This window comes from Copadichromis virginalis, linkage group LG19, assembly GCF_057382275.1.
Source record: "Copadichromis virginalis isolate Kocher_CV1m ecotype Utaka linkage group LG19, C_Virginalis_male_GT1.1, whole genome shotgun sequence".
NCBI lineage: Eukaryota > Metazoa > Chordata > Actinopteri > Cichliformes > Cichlidae > Copadichromis > Copadichromis virginalis.
In genome coordinates, this window is record NC_140636.1 from 28334013 (window position 1) to 28352137 (window position 18125).

Here is an 18125-nt window from a genome sequence, read left to right on the forward strand (position 1 = left end):
CACACCAAGACATAAATATAGACTCATGCATGCATATCAGTGCATGCGATTCTCCCAATAAATGAATCTCACCGTGGCCCCACTGACAACTAAGGTCACAGTTTGATGAAAATTCGTGCTGGTTGTCTTCAGCTTGATCAGCATATTCCACCTCCTCAGTCATCTTGTCAATGGCATTTTGGCAAGGACAACTACCATGGGGCAAAGCTCTCGCCACCACATCCTGCAATAAAGCACCACAGGGAATAAATCAGGCCAAATGCCCAGCAAAGAGCAAGGAGCCTTCTGCAAAGACAGACAAAACGCTGTATAATTAGCCAATCTTTTCAAATACCCCACCAAGTGGGCTGTGTGTGTCAGTCTTTCATGACAAGGACCCAGACACGCATAACTTCAAGGTGAATGAATATGAAACAACATGCTAACATATTCGCGGTTCGGGCGAATAGGGAGTGGTGTTTTCTGATACTGTAGATTCAATCACGCTGGCTGTCAGTCAAAACTCATGACTGGATGGGTGAGACATGTTCTGGATTTCATCTGTTTACTTATACTTTCCCTCTGCACTCTGCTACTCCTTTAAATAACAAATCATTACCATTCTCTAAGGCATACATATTACCTGCCAAATCCTGCTGGGGCGTCACATATTTAAATACATATTTCATATCTTCACAACGCCCCCCTCACCATGCCCAACACTCATTCACCCCCTCATCGGCTGTCAACCGCATTAGGCAATATGATAATCAAATTAATTATACTTCAGCCCCTCTCTCCTGGCCAGCATGAAAAATAGCTTGACTAGCATTAACGGAGGGCAAATGATGGTGGTCCATCCCCACCCCCTGAGCTTGGTGCGGTTTCCTCTAGTGCTGGTGTCACCGCAGATCTGTCACCCTGACGAGAAAAGCTTCAGAAGGCTGAACCAGGGCAGGTTCTCCCCTGGTTGCCCCCGCCCCCTCCGCTCCCACTCGTGCAGGCCCTGGTTCTCCGTGCTCTTCCCCCAGCAACCTAGGGGGGGTAGAGGGGCTCTGAGAGGCTGTGAATGTGTCTGTGTGTTGGGGGTTGGAGTGTGGGGAGTTAAAAATTATATAGCTGTAGGGAGTGAGGCTGCAGGGTCACAGAAGATGTGGGACAGGGGGTATGTTTTCTGTCCATAACAGTCCCATCCCCCCATCCAGCATCAAGATATACTTACATACATATATAAATACAAACACAAACGCACTCTATTGCACATAAAAACCCACAATGAAACTCACATAGAAATCACATGCTCCACCCTGGAGACATGTTAATCCCACAGTGCAACTTTGAGCTCACAGCACCGTTACACAAGGAGCATTTGCTTTCAGCAGGAACACCAATAAGCCAATAGGTTTCTTATTGAACTACACAACCTAAAATAGCATAATTAAAAAGTAAACATAAATGAAGGCAATGTCTCGATCAGAACTTTCTGGGAATTATTTAAGGATTCTAAAGTTGTCCGCTCTTGCAGACAAAGTAAAATGTTTGCAAATCTTCAAGCCTGTGAGGCCCTCCGCAGCTTCTAATTTACCAAAAGCCAATTTCTACTCCCCCCCACCCCCATCCACAACCCTTGCTTATGTCCGCTTAGCCAGCTACCTGAATGCAAAGTGCCTTAATGTGAGCAGACATGTTTATTAAGCTGGGCCTAGTTTCAGGCTGCAGTGAATATTGCAGACGTCAAAGTAGGCCATGTGGGGCTAGAGGAGAGAGAGAGTGAGGGATGAAGGGAAAGACCGAGAGCAAAAGTTTGTAAGAGAGAGAGCGCCGGAGCAAGAGAGAGGCCCTCTGGAGGTCGATCTGAACCCTGCCCTGCAGTGCTGTGTTTCTCCTCAACAAAGTTATCAGACACCAAAGGGTTTTGTTCTTGTATTTGTTTTGCCCTGAGAGCAGTTTTAAAGCAATCAATCCCGAAGCGACTCAAACTTTTGCTTGTAAAATTATCGATTCGGCATTGAACGCCATTGATCTCATTTGCGAAACAAGTTATAACTCATGGAAGTTTGACTCACGGTGTCTTTGCTCTCCGTGTGCATTTTAGTGAAGCGCAGGTAGCCAACCGGTGCAAAGGCATCTGCTGAGTGGATCACCGTCTCCGCCCCATCACTGCACAAACGCACAATGAACGTCCATATATATTTGGGGAAAGAACACACATGCTGCAAAAGTGTCAGACACAGTTTATAATGCTTTACTCACATAACGATCTTCTTTTTGAAGAGTGGACAATCAAGGGTGAAGGTTTCATATTCACCTCCTTCCCCACATATATGGACTCCATACTTCTGGGAGAGCTACTCAGGGAGAGAAAAACTTTCAGTTTATAATTTTTTAATCTCAATTCAATCCCAAATTTTCAATAGAACACTGGATTTTAAAATGTATAAATTGCTGAATGAAAAAATATATTTATATTAAATCATAAATCATATTTTATTTATATATATATATATATATATATATATATATATATATATATATATATATATATATATAATTTTTTTTTTTTTTTTAACATTTTAACTACATGATTTCATATTGTTTCATAGCCAACTTTGAAATGAACGTCAGGTAATGTCCTGGAGATAAGAGGCTGAAAGTGTGGTGGAGTATCTGCCATCCAATTACCTGTTTCAAGTAGGGCTCCATGTCAGCCAGAGGTTTTCCTAAGTGCTTCTCTGGATCCAGGCCTGGCACACATGTGGGAAGAGACACATATGAATGTACACAAAGCAATACACAAAGACAGAAATACAAACACAAACACCATTGCAAACAGACAAACGTATGCACAGACAGAGAACGAGAGAGAGAGCGCGGTCGGATCAGCAACACAACACAGTGATTGAAGATGACAGGCAGGGAGGTTTACGGGCAGTCGCACAAACACACATGTAAACCTGCGCCCTGGATCTATTTGTTTGACTTTGCAAGTAGTGTACACAGATCTCTCCGGGTAAGGGCAACAGTTTTCAGTTGCTGGCCACAGACCCCCCCCCCCCTCCCCCCCAATCCTTCGCCCACAACCCCCCACCCCAACAAGTTCCCTTTGAGAACATAAACTCTGGAAAGAGATCTTGTTTATTTGGCTTTCCCCTCCCCTTCCCCTGAAATGGTGCATGGAAGTGACTCACAGGAATGGGAGCGAAAAGAAGAAAGGGAAGAGAAGGGTGGTGGAGAGTTTTGTATGCATATCCAGTGGTGCCACGCTTTTAAAATACAGGCTGACTGGCCCTCAGTCCCCAGACACAAAAACAAGTAAATCCAACTAGCAGCCCGCTTCCCCTTTTGATAACATATCCAAATCCAGACCTGAGCTTAAATGAAAGATTAGTGCGTTGATAGCTCTAATTTAGGAACACTCTACATATTAGTAGGAATAAAAGGCTGAAAACAGCGAGGAGTTTACTCAGCTTGTTGAGAATTGCAGGGTTTTACTACTTTGTGACACTGAGTCCTGATTTTGTGCTCTACAGGCTCTTTCCTGAGGGCACTAAGCAGAACTCCATCTCACCCTGTCACTCCTTTCACAAAGAAAGTGCAGCCAATGATTTCCTGCTGCACATTCTTTGCTGTTCCAACAAAACACAAAGCTTTGAGTACCAGGTGCTCTCTACAAAGAATAGAACAATAAAAACATAACAGGACACGAATGTAAAATGCTATATTTTAAGAAAGCCAAGTCATGCTTGCATCTTTAGAGCAAAACACCTGACTGTTTTACAGAAATACGATGACCGCTAGTGAAGTCTCTCCTTATTCTTCATCATTTTTCTTTGCCCTTTCTGTGGTTGCCTATTAACTGATCGACATAATCATTATCAAATAACTGATGAGTAACATGACAACGATGTCATCGCCATAAAAAAAAGCTGCTGACCCAAATTATTTCTCTCAAAATCTAATATAGCTCCACTACTCCTAGACATCAGGTGATCCTGTTCATTGGCATGTTCATGTGTTTAATTAAAGGAACTAAGTTAATCGAAATGTGAGAATCTCTCTTCTCTCATGGCCTGACAGCCTCAAAGGTTAACGTGTCATCAACGGGCCCCCATGGGGAGCAATGGATGGGAGACGTGAGGGAAGGCAGAGGTGAAGTGAAGGAAGGACGTCGCATCCCATCCCAGTTCATCTTAATCCCAGCTGTGTCTCTCCTCCGGGCCCCGGTGGTCCGGCACTACAGGGAGAGATGGAGGGCCACAACAGTGGGAGGGACGGAGGGCCATAACAGTGAGAAGGCGGGAGGGAAGGAGGGTGGAGAAAGTGTGGAGAGAGAATGAGCAGACCCTTATTCTCTTCCCAGGGGATCTGTGGTCTTAATTAGTGTGAGAATATCTAATCTCAACATCCTCTCATCTTAACCCTGCCACAAAGGTAATAAGGAGAGATGAAAAAAAAGCATTAAAATTCAATCCAATTTAAATATCCTCTTTAATTAGTCATGCCTTTTAACAAATTTTAATAATTGGCTCCAAATTGCTGAGGGGATGCCGCATTTTTTAATACGTTCATTAACCTCCTCACTCTTAAATAATATATCATACATGATTTGATATTTACAAGGAAAGAAGAGGATGACGGAAACCAGGAAGACAGGAGTGAGTGATAAAACGATACAAAGACAACACTAATGCGGAGGCATTTCTCCCAAGACCACTTAGCACTTGTATGAGTGTTCTCTTAATTGACGTTTCTGACTGACTTAAGGTTACTCAAACCAACTGGAAATGAGAGTAGATGCAGTGAGCTTGTACTTGGAACATACATTCTTTGCAAAGTGTTTGAGTAGCCGCCAGTGTGAGCCTTTAGCAATCTAACATCACTCATTTACATGATCTTCACATCTCTGTCTCCTCTGAACCTGTTTTACAACTTGACCTAAACCCAAATACCTAACCTCATTATGCCACATTAAACCCAAATAAGCCCACCAGAAGCTGCCATTAGTCTGTCGCCAGAGACAGCAAGATCGCACTTTGTAGAGAGAGGAGCTTTCCTAAGAGAGACTGAGAGGAATAGCTCTCCTTTAAAAGGGCTTTTTACCTCGTATTATCCTATAAAACTCCAATTAAATTCAGTGAACTTTAAAACCAGGGAGTCCAGTAATGAGGGAGAGCATTTCTTTTCAAGAACAGTGCCGACATTTAGGGTTTGAAATTAAGGAGGAAGAAAAAGTTTACCAGGAAACCGAGAGTCATTTATACAATTATGTTTTTATACCGAGGTTTAAAAAATAGTCTTTAAAAACAATCTAAAAATATAAAAACACATATAAAACACTAAAACTGCAAGCTGTAGGAGAAGTTAACCGATAAATAATAATAAAAAATGTTTTAAAGCATAGACGTGTTCTCGAAAAAATAAATCCATCTGATCTCTACAGAAAATCTTAGAAGTCACTGAATGAAATTATTTCTTTTAATGTTGTACTAATTCCTTTAAACGATCGCGATTGGGTTTTCCCATCTCGAAAAGGTTGATTCATGTAAACCCACAGCAGTGAGTTACCTATTTAATTGAAAGTGACTGTGATTTTGCTTACTGAGCCTAATGCCAAATTAAAAACTGGGAGATTCTAGATACTGTCTGAGCTGAGCTGAGCTGAGCTGAGCGCAGTATCGCAGGCATCCGCAGGTTGTCTTAAGATCTGGCAGCTGACAGCTCAGCTTTAATCCTTGCCTTCAGAGAGAAAAGGCAGAGAAAATTGGATTCATGATGTGTAACATTTTAGCCTTTAAATGGATGAAATAAGCATCTCCTCCCTAGTAGGTGAGCTGCACCAGCCTTTAAACAACGCACTCAAAGACCCCCGCCAAAACAATAGCTGTTCACTATCACCTAATCTTCGCAAGACAGACAGAGGAATACAAAACAGAGAGGAAGAAAGGAGAAGAGGGAAGTAGCACGGTACAAAGGATGATAAGATTAAGGTTATATGTGAAATTTGTCAAGCTCTTATCTGAAATTCAGTGTCTGTTAGCAAAATAATGGGCACCATGAACCGCGTAGCAATCACATCAAGATGAAATCTTTCCAGTCCAACAAATGATAGAGAAGAAACTGGGGACCAAAATGAACCTGTGGAAAATATTTTTCAGATCTAGAGTGAAACTGAACAATGTGTAATTTAAAAAACAAACAAAAAATGCAGCCTATCATTCTTAAACTATTTAAGGTAAACCTCAACCCCAAAACAGCCCAAACCATCTGCAGTAGAGAACGTCTTTTTGTTTTTAACACGTGAATTTCATAATTTTCACTGAACAGAAGAACAACAGAATCTCCAGTGCATGCCATATAATGGAAATTTAAAAAATAAATGGATTCTAATAACTGACAGCAAAGTAAAATTAGTACAGTTATCTTGGAACATTTTAATGGATGAAATTAAAAGAGCTGGAAAAGTTTATTTAAGAATTCACCAATGAACTTATTCCTCATTTAGTCATTTTTTCCAGCACATTCTCTGATTGGTTGCTTCTCTTTCTGATTTGTACTAGTACACTCAGGATATTTCAATTACTATAATTGAACAGTGGATCTGAATATGCAACTTGACTGGAAACAAAAGGTATACATACAGTATTTCCTCGATTAGGTCGAAAGGTAAAAATCCACAAAGTAGAAACCATATGTTTATTCCATTATTTTTAATAATTAATTAATTAGTGATTAATTTTGAGTCATAAAAATCCTCCCCCACACTCTTATAAACCTTCCCACTGTCTTTGAAAACCCTGTTATAACTCTGTTATTAATTTTCTAGGTTAGAAAATGCTTATTTTACTGCAAAAATAATTGAAATGTAAAAAAGAATTAAATACCTATAGAAACATGCAATGAAATTCCTGCAATATAAATTTACAGATGATGTCGCGAGTCCATGAAAGGTGCACCGTCCGGCGTGGGAATACTGTGTATGTATTTTTTAATTTTTTTAAATAATCTATTACCTATCTGTCTAACTAACTTCATCTTTGTTAGTTTCTAAACAGTCAAAGCAGAAAGCAGTTGAACCTGACGTGTGAGCAGTAAGCTAAACTTGCAGCCTGAAATCACATGTCTGTTATTGACTATCTACGGAAGAGGATTAGGGCCACTGGAAAAAAACAAAGAGAAAAAGTCAGAATTCTGACTTTGAAGACATCCCCACTTGTTTTGCTTTTTTTTTTTTTTCTGTCCCAGACAAAAGATGACAATGTGAAAAAAAATCATGGCGACATCTTTAGTCAGAGGCCCTCCATTGCACCATGTGTGAAGTTCAAAGTTGTCCATTATAACCACTCTGCAATCCAAGGCAAAATCCTGACAATGGCAGAAATTTAGGATGATCATCTCACAATGTGACTTGTATAACAACCCACAACTACAAAACAAAAAATAGGAATGCAGCACGAAAACACGCAACACCAGCACTGTGCCAAATGTAACAAAGCATGGAAAGCAATAGTGAAGGAATAACAACCATAGATCCTGGGCACTAATTCAGCAGGTAATGCCATCCTGCAATCTGCATCAAACCTGATCCTACAGTGTGGCTTTCTAAAGTCTCAATTTGTAATGGTGCCTTCATATATAGAAACAATACCAAGCAAAGACTCTTTTTATTTACACTATCAGATACCCTGTGGCGCCATGGTACTTCATTGTGGTACAGAAAATGTCTACAAATAACATAAGTTTGTTTAAAAAAACAAATGAAATCGGTCCGGGTTAGAGGACAGAACACTTAATTTCAGGAACAACCTGCATCTTTTTTACAGGGGTTGATAATCTCATATCTGATAACAGGCTCTGTTTGGTACTGTTTCTATATCTAGATGCTTTGCCAATGTAGTTCTAATATTCAAATCAAACATACAAACCATTGAGGTCTCTGATCACCAATTGTCCTTTAAATATACATTAAACTATGATAAAGTGACGAGGTGATCAGTGACAGCAAACACGTGACATAAGTTCCCTAATTCCGAGCTTAAAGGATGTGTTCGTGTGAAGGGTAAAAGTTCATGCAGAGATAAAAGATTTTCCAACAGGCAGACCGTGATTTCACACATGCCAATTATCTCTGGAGCTGAGGACCAATTAACTGCTGAACCTGTGCCCTTATACGCACATGCACTAATCAATTGATTAACTAATTACATGAATATTTAATACTAGCTTTTAGGATTTCCAATTATCCACAGTTAGCTGCAGAGACACAGCACCAAAAACGGGAATGTGCCTCCACCTTTCAGACGAATGCTTTTTTGCTCATTAGAAGCTTTAGCTGACATTCGTAGGCTCAGATCCAGTTGAACTTATTTCCCTGCCTGCAATTTGGGATCTTGAATGACTGAATTTTTTTCCCCCACCGTCAGCACACAAAGGAACACTTCCAGAGAATTCACTAAGAGGATCATCCTGCATTTGGACACCTGTCTTTTCATTACAGGGATTTATTACTAAGAAACATAAACTTCTTTAAAAGAAAGAAAGAAAGAAAGAAAGAAAGAAAGAAAGAAAAGGCCCCAAAAAACTCAGTTTCTTCTAGCTACAGAATATTCTAAGTTGTAGCTATCTGTGCAACTGCAAACTTAACCCTTGCCCTGTGAAAGTATTTTTCCTCTCCTCCTGGGGTTTGCACATCTTAATCCCTCCAAATCTCTTTTTTCTTGCTTTCTCTCTCACACACAAACACCAAAGGCCACCAGGTATGCCCCTCTGTCACCCAATCTCCCCCAAACAGCACACCTCACTGCACAGGCCTGCTTCCACCAAAGCTGCAATTATATGAGTGCTGCCTAAAATGCCTTGGGCTCTTGCACCCCTATTCAATTCTCTCCTTTCTAATTACCGCTGCCTTGGGACAGGTGAGAAGTCAGGGCTGATAAAATCTTTTCTTTTTACCTGTAGCCAACACACACATCCCTAAATACACACAAACACCTACAGTGGGAGGCCAAGATACACACTCATAGTCACCCGAGGTGATTTTCCTTTCTAATTATAATCTTCCAGAAAATGTTGAGAATTTGCTTTTAGAGTTAAGATGTGTTTAGAGTAAAAAGCTTGGCAGAAGCTGCAGGGTTAGAGGGTGATTGAGGTCTTTAAGGTAGGCTGTTTTGGTTACATGCTTGTCATTTTAGGAAGTTGATTGATAGCTAATATAAATGCAGACTTAGATTTTATCGAGTTACAAATGCAAATCAAGATAAGAAAAAAAATGTTGTCTGTAGTAAACACAATTATGATACTGTGAGAGAAAAATGGATTCTGACATCATCTCCACCCTGATGGGCATCTGACAAGTTAATATTATTTATTACCAATATGTCCTTTATAAAACCCATTAAAAATGAGAAATGGCTCCAGGAAATAAAGCACCAATGATGAATGGCTTGACAAGTGCATTCTATAAGAGGTTATTTGAGCAGTGTTGAAAGATATGCAGAATATCATGGACGCCTCACACAGCTCTGTGGGTCATCAGTCAGCCGTGGACCCCTTTTCGACTGATTGCTACCAAAGGTGACAACAACCACTTAACAGCACGTAAACAGTGTCTACATGATGATCTATCGCCACGAGTAGTTTGAGAGTAAAAAGAACCATTTGTAGCCATAATTATCGTTTATCACCGGCACCGTCAAAGGGGATCCAGCTGCACTGTCAAGTAGATACAGGTAGGGATCTTAACATCATATACCAGGGAAAGAAAAACTTTTTTTTCCCTTTGTCTCTCCTGTTATTCTGTAATCTGATCTTCCTATCCTCGGGCTCCAAAACAGGCATGTAGAGAGCAGGTGACACCACATTAACCTCTTCCGTCAGTGCTGAAGCAGTTGAAAAACGTAAATGAGAGGTACCAGATTTTAATCTTCGCTTCACGGACCATGTATTCTGAGCTATGCATAAGCACAGACAGAAGAGTTTCTCACATACAATGGGGACATGTGTCGCTTATTGACAGGTTGCATTCATGTACGGGGCAATCAACCGTGATTATTTCTCGACTGCCAACCTTTCCTCCACACACCCTCCTAATACAGCCGCACACTTTTCCTCAACCCTCCTCCTTCTGTGCGTCTTATCTTTTCATATTGTTCTCTGCTTCGACACTTTTGCCGCTGGCACAAGTCTTAACACCGCGGCTAAGCTGCAGATTAATGATTAGGGCATTACTCTGCTTGTCTCTCTTTTTCCCCTCTGGTTACACCTTATTTTTACTTTCCTAAAGCTCACTTATGCAAATTCTTCCTTCGGTGCCCATTCCAAACACAGCTTAACCAATATAGCACCTTGAGAGAACATAAAGAGAGCGTTCACCAGTGGGCTGAAACACAAACTCACCGAAAGCAGCAACTTTGATGAGGATCGCATGAAGGTCTGATGATATCATCTCAGAGAGCAAGGACTCTTGGTCTCGCCGCCACAGGTAGGCCAATGGCTGCAAACCAAGCCGCAAACATCTGGGAAACAGGTGAAGGGATGCAAACTGGTTAATACTGAATATTAGCCAATGTTAGAACAACTTCAAAGCCTACTTGGCTGGGCAACTCTTCATTTACGGGAAAGCTGCCACCCTGATGGGCCCACAGCACATGCTGCCACCTGCCACCGCAGCCAGCGGTTTTATTCAAGGAGAAAACACACACGCACATATACACGCACACAAAAATCCCCCCAAAAAACTTCATCTTAAGCTGTGGCTTGTCTTTCACATAAACTCAGGTGAAACACACATATCCACAGCAGGTAACTGGAGCCAAACTGTCTGCAGACAAACGTCTACTGCTCAAGAAATGCCTGAGCTGCTTACCTATATATTTGTGTGGGAAAACAATAGCTGACTGACAGCAGGATTTGTTAATGTGAAGAGAGCCTTTGTGTTCTGCTATGTCCAGTTTATGAAAATAAAAAAAAACAAGAAAAGTAGGATAAAAGAAAAGATAAGATAAGAGTAAAAGTAATACTTGTAGGTGTCTCTCACACGAGGGAACTATTTTTTCTTTCTCGAGTAAGAGCCGTGCGTCTACCCCAAAAGGAAAATGCACTTTTAAAATGATCAAAGTCACTTGGCAATTAGGTAACCATCAGTTTCAACCATCATTTCATTTAATTTTGCTCCATAAAAACAGAACCACTTCAAAGCTAGTCTAAATAACTTGACATAAATATAATGCAGTGCATGTATGTGTGTGTGTTTAAGCAAAACTCGCCCCCAAATTTGGAGCGCAGGGAAGTAAGAATGCAGGCGATGTGCTCTTTTCTTCAGTGGACATAACAGTGTGTCTCATATAAGTTCAGGGGTGCACGTGCACGTTGAACTAACAGTGTGTTCTGGATCGTGAGTGTGCACGTGGTCAACTTACACATTCTCCACCCGGACCCTCTGGTAATCAGAGAGAATGGCCCCTACTGACACCGCTTCGACGCCCTCCTTTTCCTGTGTGGAGCAAAAGATGGAGGAAACTTAACAACAAACATTTCTTGACTTTTCCATTATAAAGCATGTGCGATGTGCATAATGTAACAGCAATTTGATGTCACCAGTCTCTCGAGGCCAAATACCCCTTTCTCAAACTATAACGGTATCCCAAAGTGTTATCTGAACAAAACCACACACACACACAGATGTAAACACAGACACACAGAGACTGAAAGACACAAAGAAATCAGATTCCTGACAGCTCACTCCTTTCATTGGACCGCAATCCTGTGGGGATGTTTACACTCTGGTCGTATCAAGGCCTTTACGGTCCAGCCCATATCCCCTGGAGGTTTGCGCACATGGCTCTGTGACTGAACTTGCATGTTTATGCTTAGGTTTGTGTGTGTGTGTGTGTGTGTGTACGTATGTGTGACTGGAGGCACCAGCACCACCAAAGGCAATTGCTGGACCTTATCAGTAGTCTAGTATAAGCAGGAGATGAGAGTGTCTGGCTGCAGCCTGCATCCTGTACACCCACAGCTGGAAGATGGAACCACAGTGACAACTTGAAGTATCAGCGGAACTTTGTGTCTGTGAGTGGCATGTATCTTTAATACTGCTAAGGGCTAATCTAATTGCTTTTCATATCATATTCATATTTCAGAAACAGTGAGACAACTATGCACTCGAGAGATACTGACACAGCCTTGAGATGCATTCAATCTTCTTACAGAAAAACAAGCTTGATCTGGAGTGACAAATACAAGCACACACACACACTTACACATGCACGCAAGCAAGGGCTACATGCTGACGTGCATACATACAACGAAATAAAGGCACAACCTCCGTCTCCACCTAAATGCCCCTCCCCTACTCAAACCCACCTGCAGATTCATTAGAACATTACATGGGCTGTAATTAGAATAAGAGGCAGGGGTAGAAGCAGTGGAGGGATGCACAAGTCTCCACTAAATTACCTTGTAGCCGTTATCAATTTCCCTGGCTACTGGTCCTTAAGATAAACCCCCCCACCACCACCACCACACACACACACAAAGACACAAAAACACACACCCCTCCTTCTCCCTGTGGTCCCTTCCTGCAATTTTTCTCTGCCTGATAAACATGCTGATTAAAGCGAACAGCGTGTAAACCTTTGATACTTTCCTAAATGAAATCCATGCCCTGCCTGGGGCCTGATGCTGAGCTGAAACGCACTGTACCTCACACACGCAAACACACACACAGCTCCACAAAGGCGTGCCAGCTAATCAGATAAAGGATGTGCTCTGTGTGTGTGTGTGTGTGTGTGTGTGTGTGTGTGTGTGTGTGTGTGTGTGGCTTTGCGAATGTGTTTAGCAGAGAATGTGAGGAATAAAAGTGATGCTAAACACATACCACAAATAATCCTTTGACCTAAAGTTAAACACAAAGCGATCTTAAGAAGGCATTCAGCACTCCAGTATTGTTTTCTTTTTTTATCTCGCCAATCTGTCCCGCACTGTAATGTACATTTATAGTCAATCCCATTGCCCGGTGACAGTAATTAAGTCAGACTGATAACATTTCAGCCCAGCACAGAACGAAGGGGGCTGCAGGCAGTGCCATGTAATTCTAGGTAAGCCTCAAGGCCAGCACTCTATTCTAATGCAATGATAACCTTTTCCCTAAATGCAACTGTCACTCCCTAAAGAGGCAAATTAGGAGGTACAGAGTGGGATAAGAAGAGACACAAAGAAAGACGAAAAGATATCCAAATGAGAGTGTTGAAGAAGTGTGCTACATCAACACCAATTTGGTCCCTTGACTTTAAACTTGCCAGGACCTGACAGACTATCAGAGCATCAGAGCAACAACAAACAGCTTCGTCTCGCATTTCTGTCTCTCTGTCTCCCTCTATCTTGTTTCTCTCAGGAGCAAACTGTTGTAGGTACTTGGACCTCTGAGGGTCAACCTGACTAATTAAATGGCTTCACTTTTCTTTTCCATTCAGCCTTACAACCAGGCACACTCGCCACTAATGACAACACAAAAAAAAAATTCTCACACATCCCCTTGTTTTCAGTGGAGATTCTAACTACTAGACCATTTGGCAACGGCTTTGGGAAATGATTATTTTTGGAAGTGGTAATGTTTTTGTCGCTATTATAGCCACCGCCAGGAGACAGGCAGGAATGAGGGGGCAGCTAATGCTGCTCTGGATGTGATTTTATAAATTCTAGACATATTTTCTCATCCTCTGTGGGAGGAGGTAGGATAAATTATTGTGAAGAGGGGGTATATGTACATATAAATCTAAACTGATGGATATTATGGGAATTGTTCTATGTCTATTCATGACGCCATAAAAAAATCCAAACTTTGATTTTATAGTAGCTGAAAAATTTATCAAAATGGTTTATAGTGGAAATATTTGACAAAGCGACTAGGTAGCTCATGAAGCACAGTATAATAATAAATAATAATAAAATCTTTATGAGAGCTATCTGGCTAAACGATGTTTTGACTATATTAGAGGTGGGATCTGGGTAACATAATGATAAATCAAGGCAAAGGTCATGAAGAGGCCTGTGACCTACAAACCACTTCTCTTCCTCAGTGATTGTTGGCACAAGATCTAAAGAAAGAACTCCCTCGCTGCCCTGATTCAATGTCACTCTTCTTTTTTCAGCATTTAATGACCCTTGTTCATAAAAGGAAGCCTCACCTGATCCAGGACCTGAGGCCCTGTGTTATCTCATGCCCAGAGCAGGACTAATTCTCGCATGGTGCTGTGCAACAGTGCAACCCCTCAGCAGCTCCGTCAGAGGCAGACTAAACAAAAGCCTGGCCTGGCTTCCCCTGTCCTCTCCGGCAGGCAGAAAAGCTATTAATGAGGATCTATGGCCCAAAGCAGTGGAAGTCCTTAGTCCCCCCAGCCATGTCCATCAGGGTACTTAGCCCCATGCAGTCATTAACTTCTGTTACTAATTGTCAAATTCATTAAACTAATCCTTCCCCCACATCCGGATGTCTCCCGTGGAAATGGATGGAGAGGGCTGAGTTATTAAGATGTCAGCTGTGGAGAAGATTAAGGCCAGCAGACATGCTCCACAAAGAAACGATACGGCCATTAAACTCTATATCAAGGTAGTGTGCGTGATATACTTTGTAATTATATATACATTCATCTTAGTAAGGGAGTGAAAGACTGCTTCAAATGTATTCACAGTCACAGACATGCCTTTGGTAAAGATATGTATCTGCCTCAAAGACAAAAAAAATCAACTACAGAATTCAGCTATGATCTCAGCATTAAAGGTACTAACCCATTCCACATTTTCATTCAGGGTAATATTCAACATTCAAAGCCATTAACAGCAACTAAAGCAATTAGAAAGCCATAAAATATTAAAAATTCAATAATCATATTCATATGGAATACATCAGAACCCTCATTAACTCGCTCTCAATGGCTGTCACAATGAGGTCTTAATTATACACCCTAACAATACAAAGCTCCATTTTGCAAAATGGTAGGTTTCCAAAATGCCCGATTGAGTCTGTTCTGACAGCCAGGAGTCCAGAGCAGGCAGATCTCAACTATTATTGACACCAGGCCACACGTTTCCTTAAAATATCCGCTTTTTATCAAGTCTAAACCTGTTGACACGCTCACTGTATAATATTACTGCCTGGTGTATGCAGCATTCCTGTCTGTGATAGCAGGAAGGTGGGGAAGTCGACAAAGTGGGGAAATTAATTAAAGTGGTTCGAATGACAGTTTGCTCAAGGGCACCAAGGTGCCATTACATGCTCTCCATTGCTGCAATCACACTGTCACATCGTCACCGTGCCTGACCCCAAGACCTCCAATCCCACCCCTCCTCTTCAACATTTCTTTCCCCTCTCTGTGTCTTCTCTTCACCCCTCTCTTCCTGGATCCATCAAGTAAGTGACTGGATGCGACATGGTTTTAATGTTCTCTGCATTAGCTCTGGGCCTGTTCCAGCGTAATGGGATTGTTCTCCCTTGTTCACCTGCATGGAAGGAACATGGGGAGGGGTTGGACCCTGTTGTAGTAGCTCAAATAGATGTCATACAGGAGATGGGGCTCGCTAGGGTCAAGCGGTTGTGTTTAATGTAATGTAGACACAGTCTTGGGGCGTGTTGGGCTGTCCTGACAGCGTAGACATGCCAAACTGACAGGAAGCTTAGTGTGAGCTTAGTAGGAGGAGACACTGCTTATTTGTTGTAAATCAGCTTCCTCATTGTCATTCCAACGAGACTGTTAAACTCCAAGGTGACTCCAAGAGTTGGTAAAGGAGAAATGGGATGCTGAATGGTGCACACAAGGCACAGGATATTCTTAATGATCGTTTAAATTAAGGTACACCCAACGTTCACAAAATCATATTCTGCTTATACAGTACATACTGAGTCTCAAACAACAGGTATGGTGTCTGATCCATCAAAACAAACAAAACGGACACGCAGGCTTAGCGAATGTTTTTGTAAAACAAACATCGGCAAAATCTCGTTCTGAAAGGCTTTCAGAGACATTCCCTTCGGTAAATTGGCGGAGCTCTGCATCTAAAACAGCTGTTGAAAGACAGGCTCTTCCTTTGTGTTTGAGGACGGTCTGGCAAGATGACTCAACACGTGTCAGTCTTCAACCATATAGAGTGGTGGAATAAGAAAAACAAAGTTCTCACAAAGCCAGCTGTTCGCAAAGCCAAATGCCCTGAACGGTTCCTGAGATGATGCAGGTCATAGTTACGAGAAGTGTGGAGAGGAAGCAGACGAGGGGAGAGTATTATCCTCTGCTGAGGCCACTGTGCAGGTGTGACCAGGCAACAGAGGATATGACATGAGGCATTGTCTATTTAGCACGATGAGTGAAGGACGCTTATCAGTCGAAAGCCAAAGAAATGTGATGAGTGACAGCGAAGTGTGCACTGATTAGGGTATGGGGAAGAATGAAAAAGAAGCTGTTTTTATCCACGAAGGTACTAATGCTGCTTTTTATGGCTGAGCATGAATTTTTTCAGTTTCCCAGCCTTAAGTTTACACATACCCACACGGACACACACACACACACACACACACACACACACACATGCACAGTCTTTAGTCTTGGATAGTGATTCATTTACAATGACAGAGCTGTTTTCAGCAATAGAGCCTGAGCATAAATATGCCATGCCGCACAGCTGGAAAATGTAGAAATTCATCAGGGTTAAAAAGTAGAGAGATTAACGTTTCACGAGTTTCCTCTAAGATATATACGGTTACGTAAACACAGGCCCCGCCAGTCATCAGGCAGGGAGGGAGAGGGCCTTCGCCAAAGCAAGCACAAAGCCCTGGTTTCAGCAGGCCAAGGACAAGGAGGCTTTCCATATCAACACACATGGAAAACTAAATGTCGGGAAGCACCAGTGAGACAGGTCGTTTATCGATGTATGGTATAACCATGAATACTTGCAATTCAAGAAAACAAGTTTAGTCGTTAGTACTTAAAATGCAATACTTTATTTTTTGTAGACCACATTAAATAAACTGTCAGCCTTTAACTTTAAGTTGATTCATGATTTTTTAGGATTTTTAAATAAAACCACTGTGATTTCCTGCAAAAATTAAATTGAACTAAACTAAATATTAAACATATAAGATATTCTCACTTATATCATGAGTGAAGTCCATAAGGTGTATCCATACATACGTAATGTCGATGTATCCACACTGGCCCACGGAGACAAGAAGACAAGAAGACACACACACACACACACACAGCCTAAAATGTAAATGTTTTTCTGGTGAGGTCAGAATCCAGGCTCTTGGCATTTTGGCTCTTCTGCCCTCCGTCTTACATAGTTCCAACAGACGTCATGCTCCCCCAACACACGCGCGCACGCACAAACACACGCACGCACACACACTCCCCAGAGAGAGACCAGAGAAAAATATTGCTGTGATGCTGGTTTAACCCACTCTCCAGACTCCAGACAGTGTTTTTCTACGGCTGGTTATGACTTTAGCTGCGGGAGGTGATGGGGCCTGCCACAAATATTTCTTGAGGGGAATGGTTCACAAAACAAAACATAAAAGCCCTCTTAATTTCTGAGTAGATGAATGGCAGGGAGTTGAAAGACTTGACACAATTCCTCAGCTGTCAGTTCTGAGGCAGACAGAGTTGGGCCTGACTAACTGTTGATACTGGTGCATTTAAAAGGTTTTATTGAATCTCCTCCACAACTTGCGTTTTTCTTACAAGGTTGGATCCTTCATATTTTATGATATCTGGAGAGTAAAAACAACTCGACTGAGTCTGAGGAAGGCATGTAAAGCTTAGATTAGATTTTCAGACAAAGCTAAAAATTTGAGGTTTTTAAAGCAGAGAAGAAATTGTTGAAGATGTAACAATAGATCTCTGATGATGAAGCAGAAATTGATTTGCAAAAGTCATTCAAAGGCATTTTGAAGAAGGCATGCCAAACAATCACAGTGACAAAAAAGAGATAAAAAATATTGTTTGCCAGGACTAGAAAATTATCACAACTTTTTTCTTAATAAAAAACTGAAACAAGGAATCATATGAACACACTTTGTATAATCCTTTACATCAGCGCATAACATTGAAGCAACAGCTCAAATGCAATAACCTTCCGATACAGCTACAATTCATCCAGTA

General features: G+C 41.5%; 1 protein-coding gene across 1 annotated transcript in view; it reads right to left on the reverse strand.

Moving 5' to 3' along the window:
- dph6 (diphthamine biosynthesis 6) overlaps positions 1–18125 on the reverse strand; it is a 56683-nt gene that overhangs the window by 30474 nt on the left and 8084 nt on the right. Inside the window, exons 4-9 of the mRNA XM_085441263.1 lie at positions 11394–11467; positions 10372–10490; positions 2662–2723; positions 2233–2327; positions 2046–2139; positions 73–223 (exon numbers count right to left, since the gene is read on the reverse strand). Coding sequence (XP_085297389.1) covers positions 73–223; positions 2046–2139; positions 2233–2327; positions 2662–2723; positions 10372–10490; positions 11394–11467 — 595 coding nt within the window. The remainder of the gene's footprint in view (positions 1–72; positions 224–2045; positions 2140–2232; positions 2328–2661; positions 2724–10371; positions 10491–11393; positions 11468–18125) is intronic.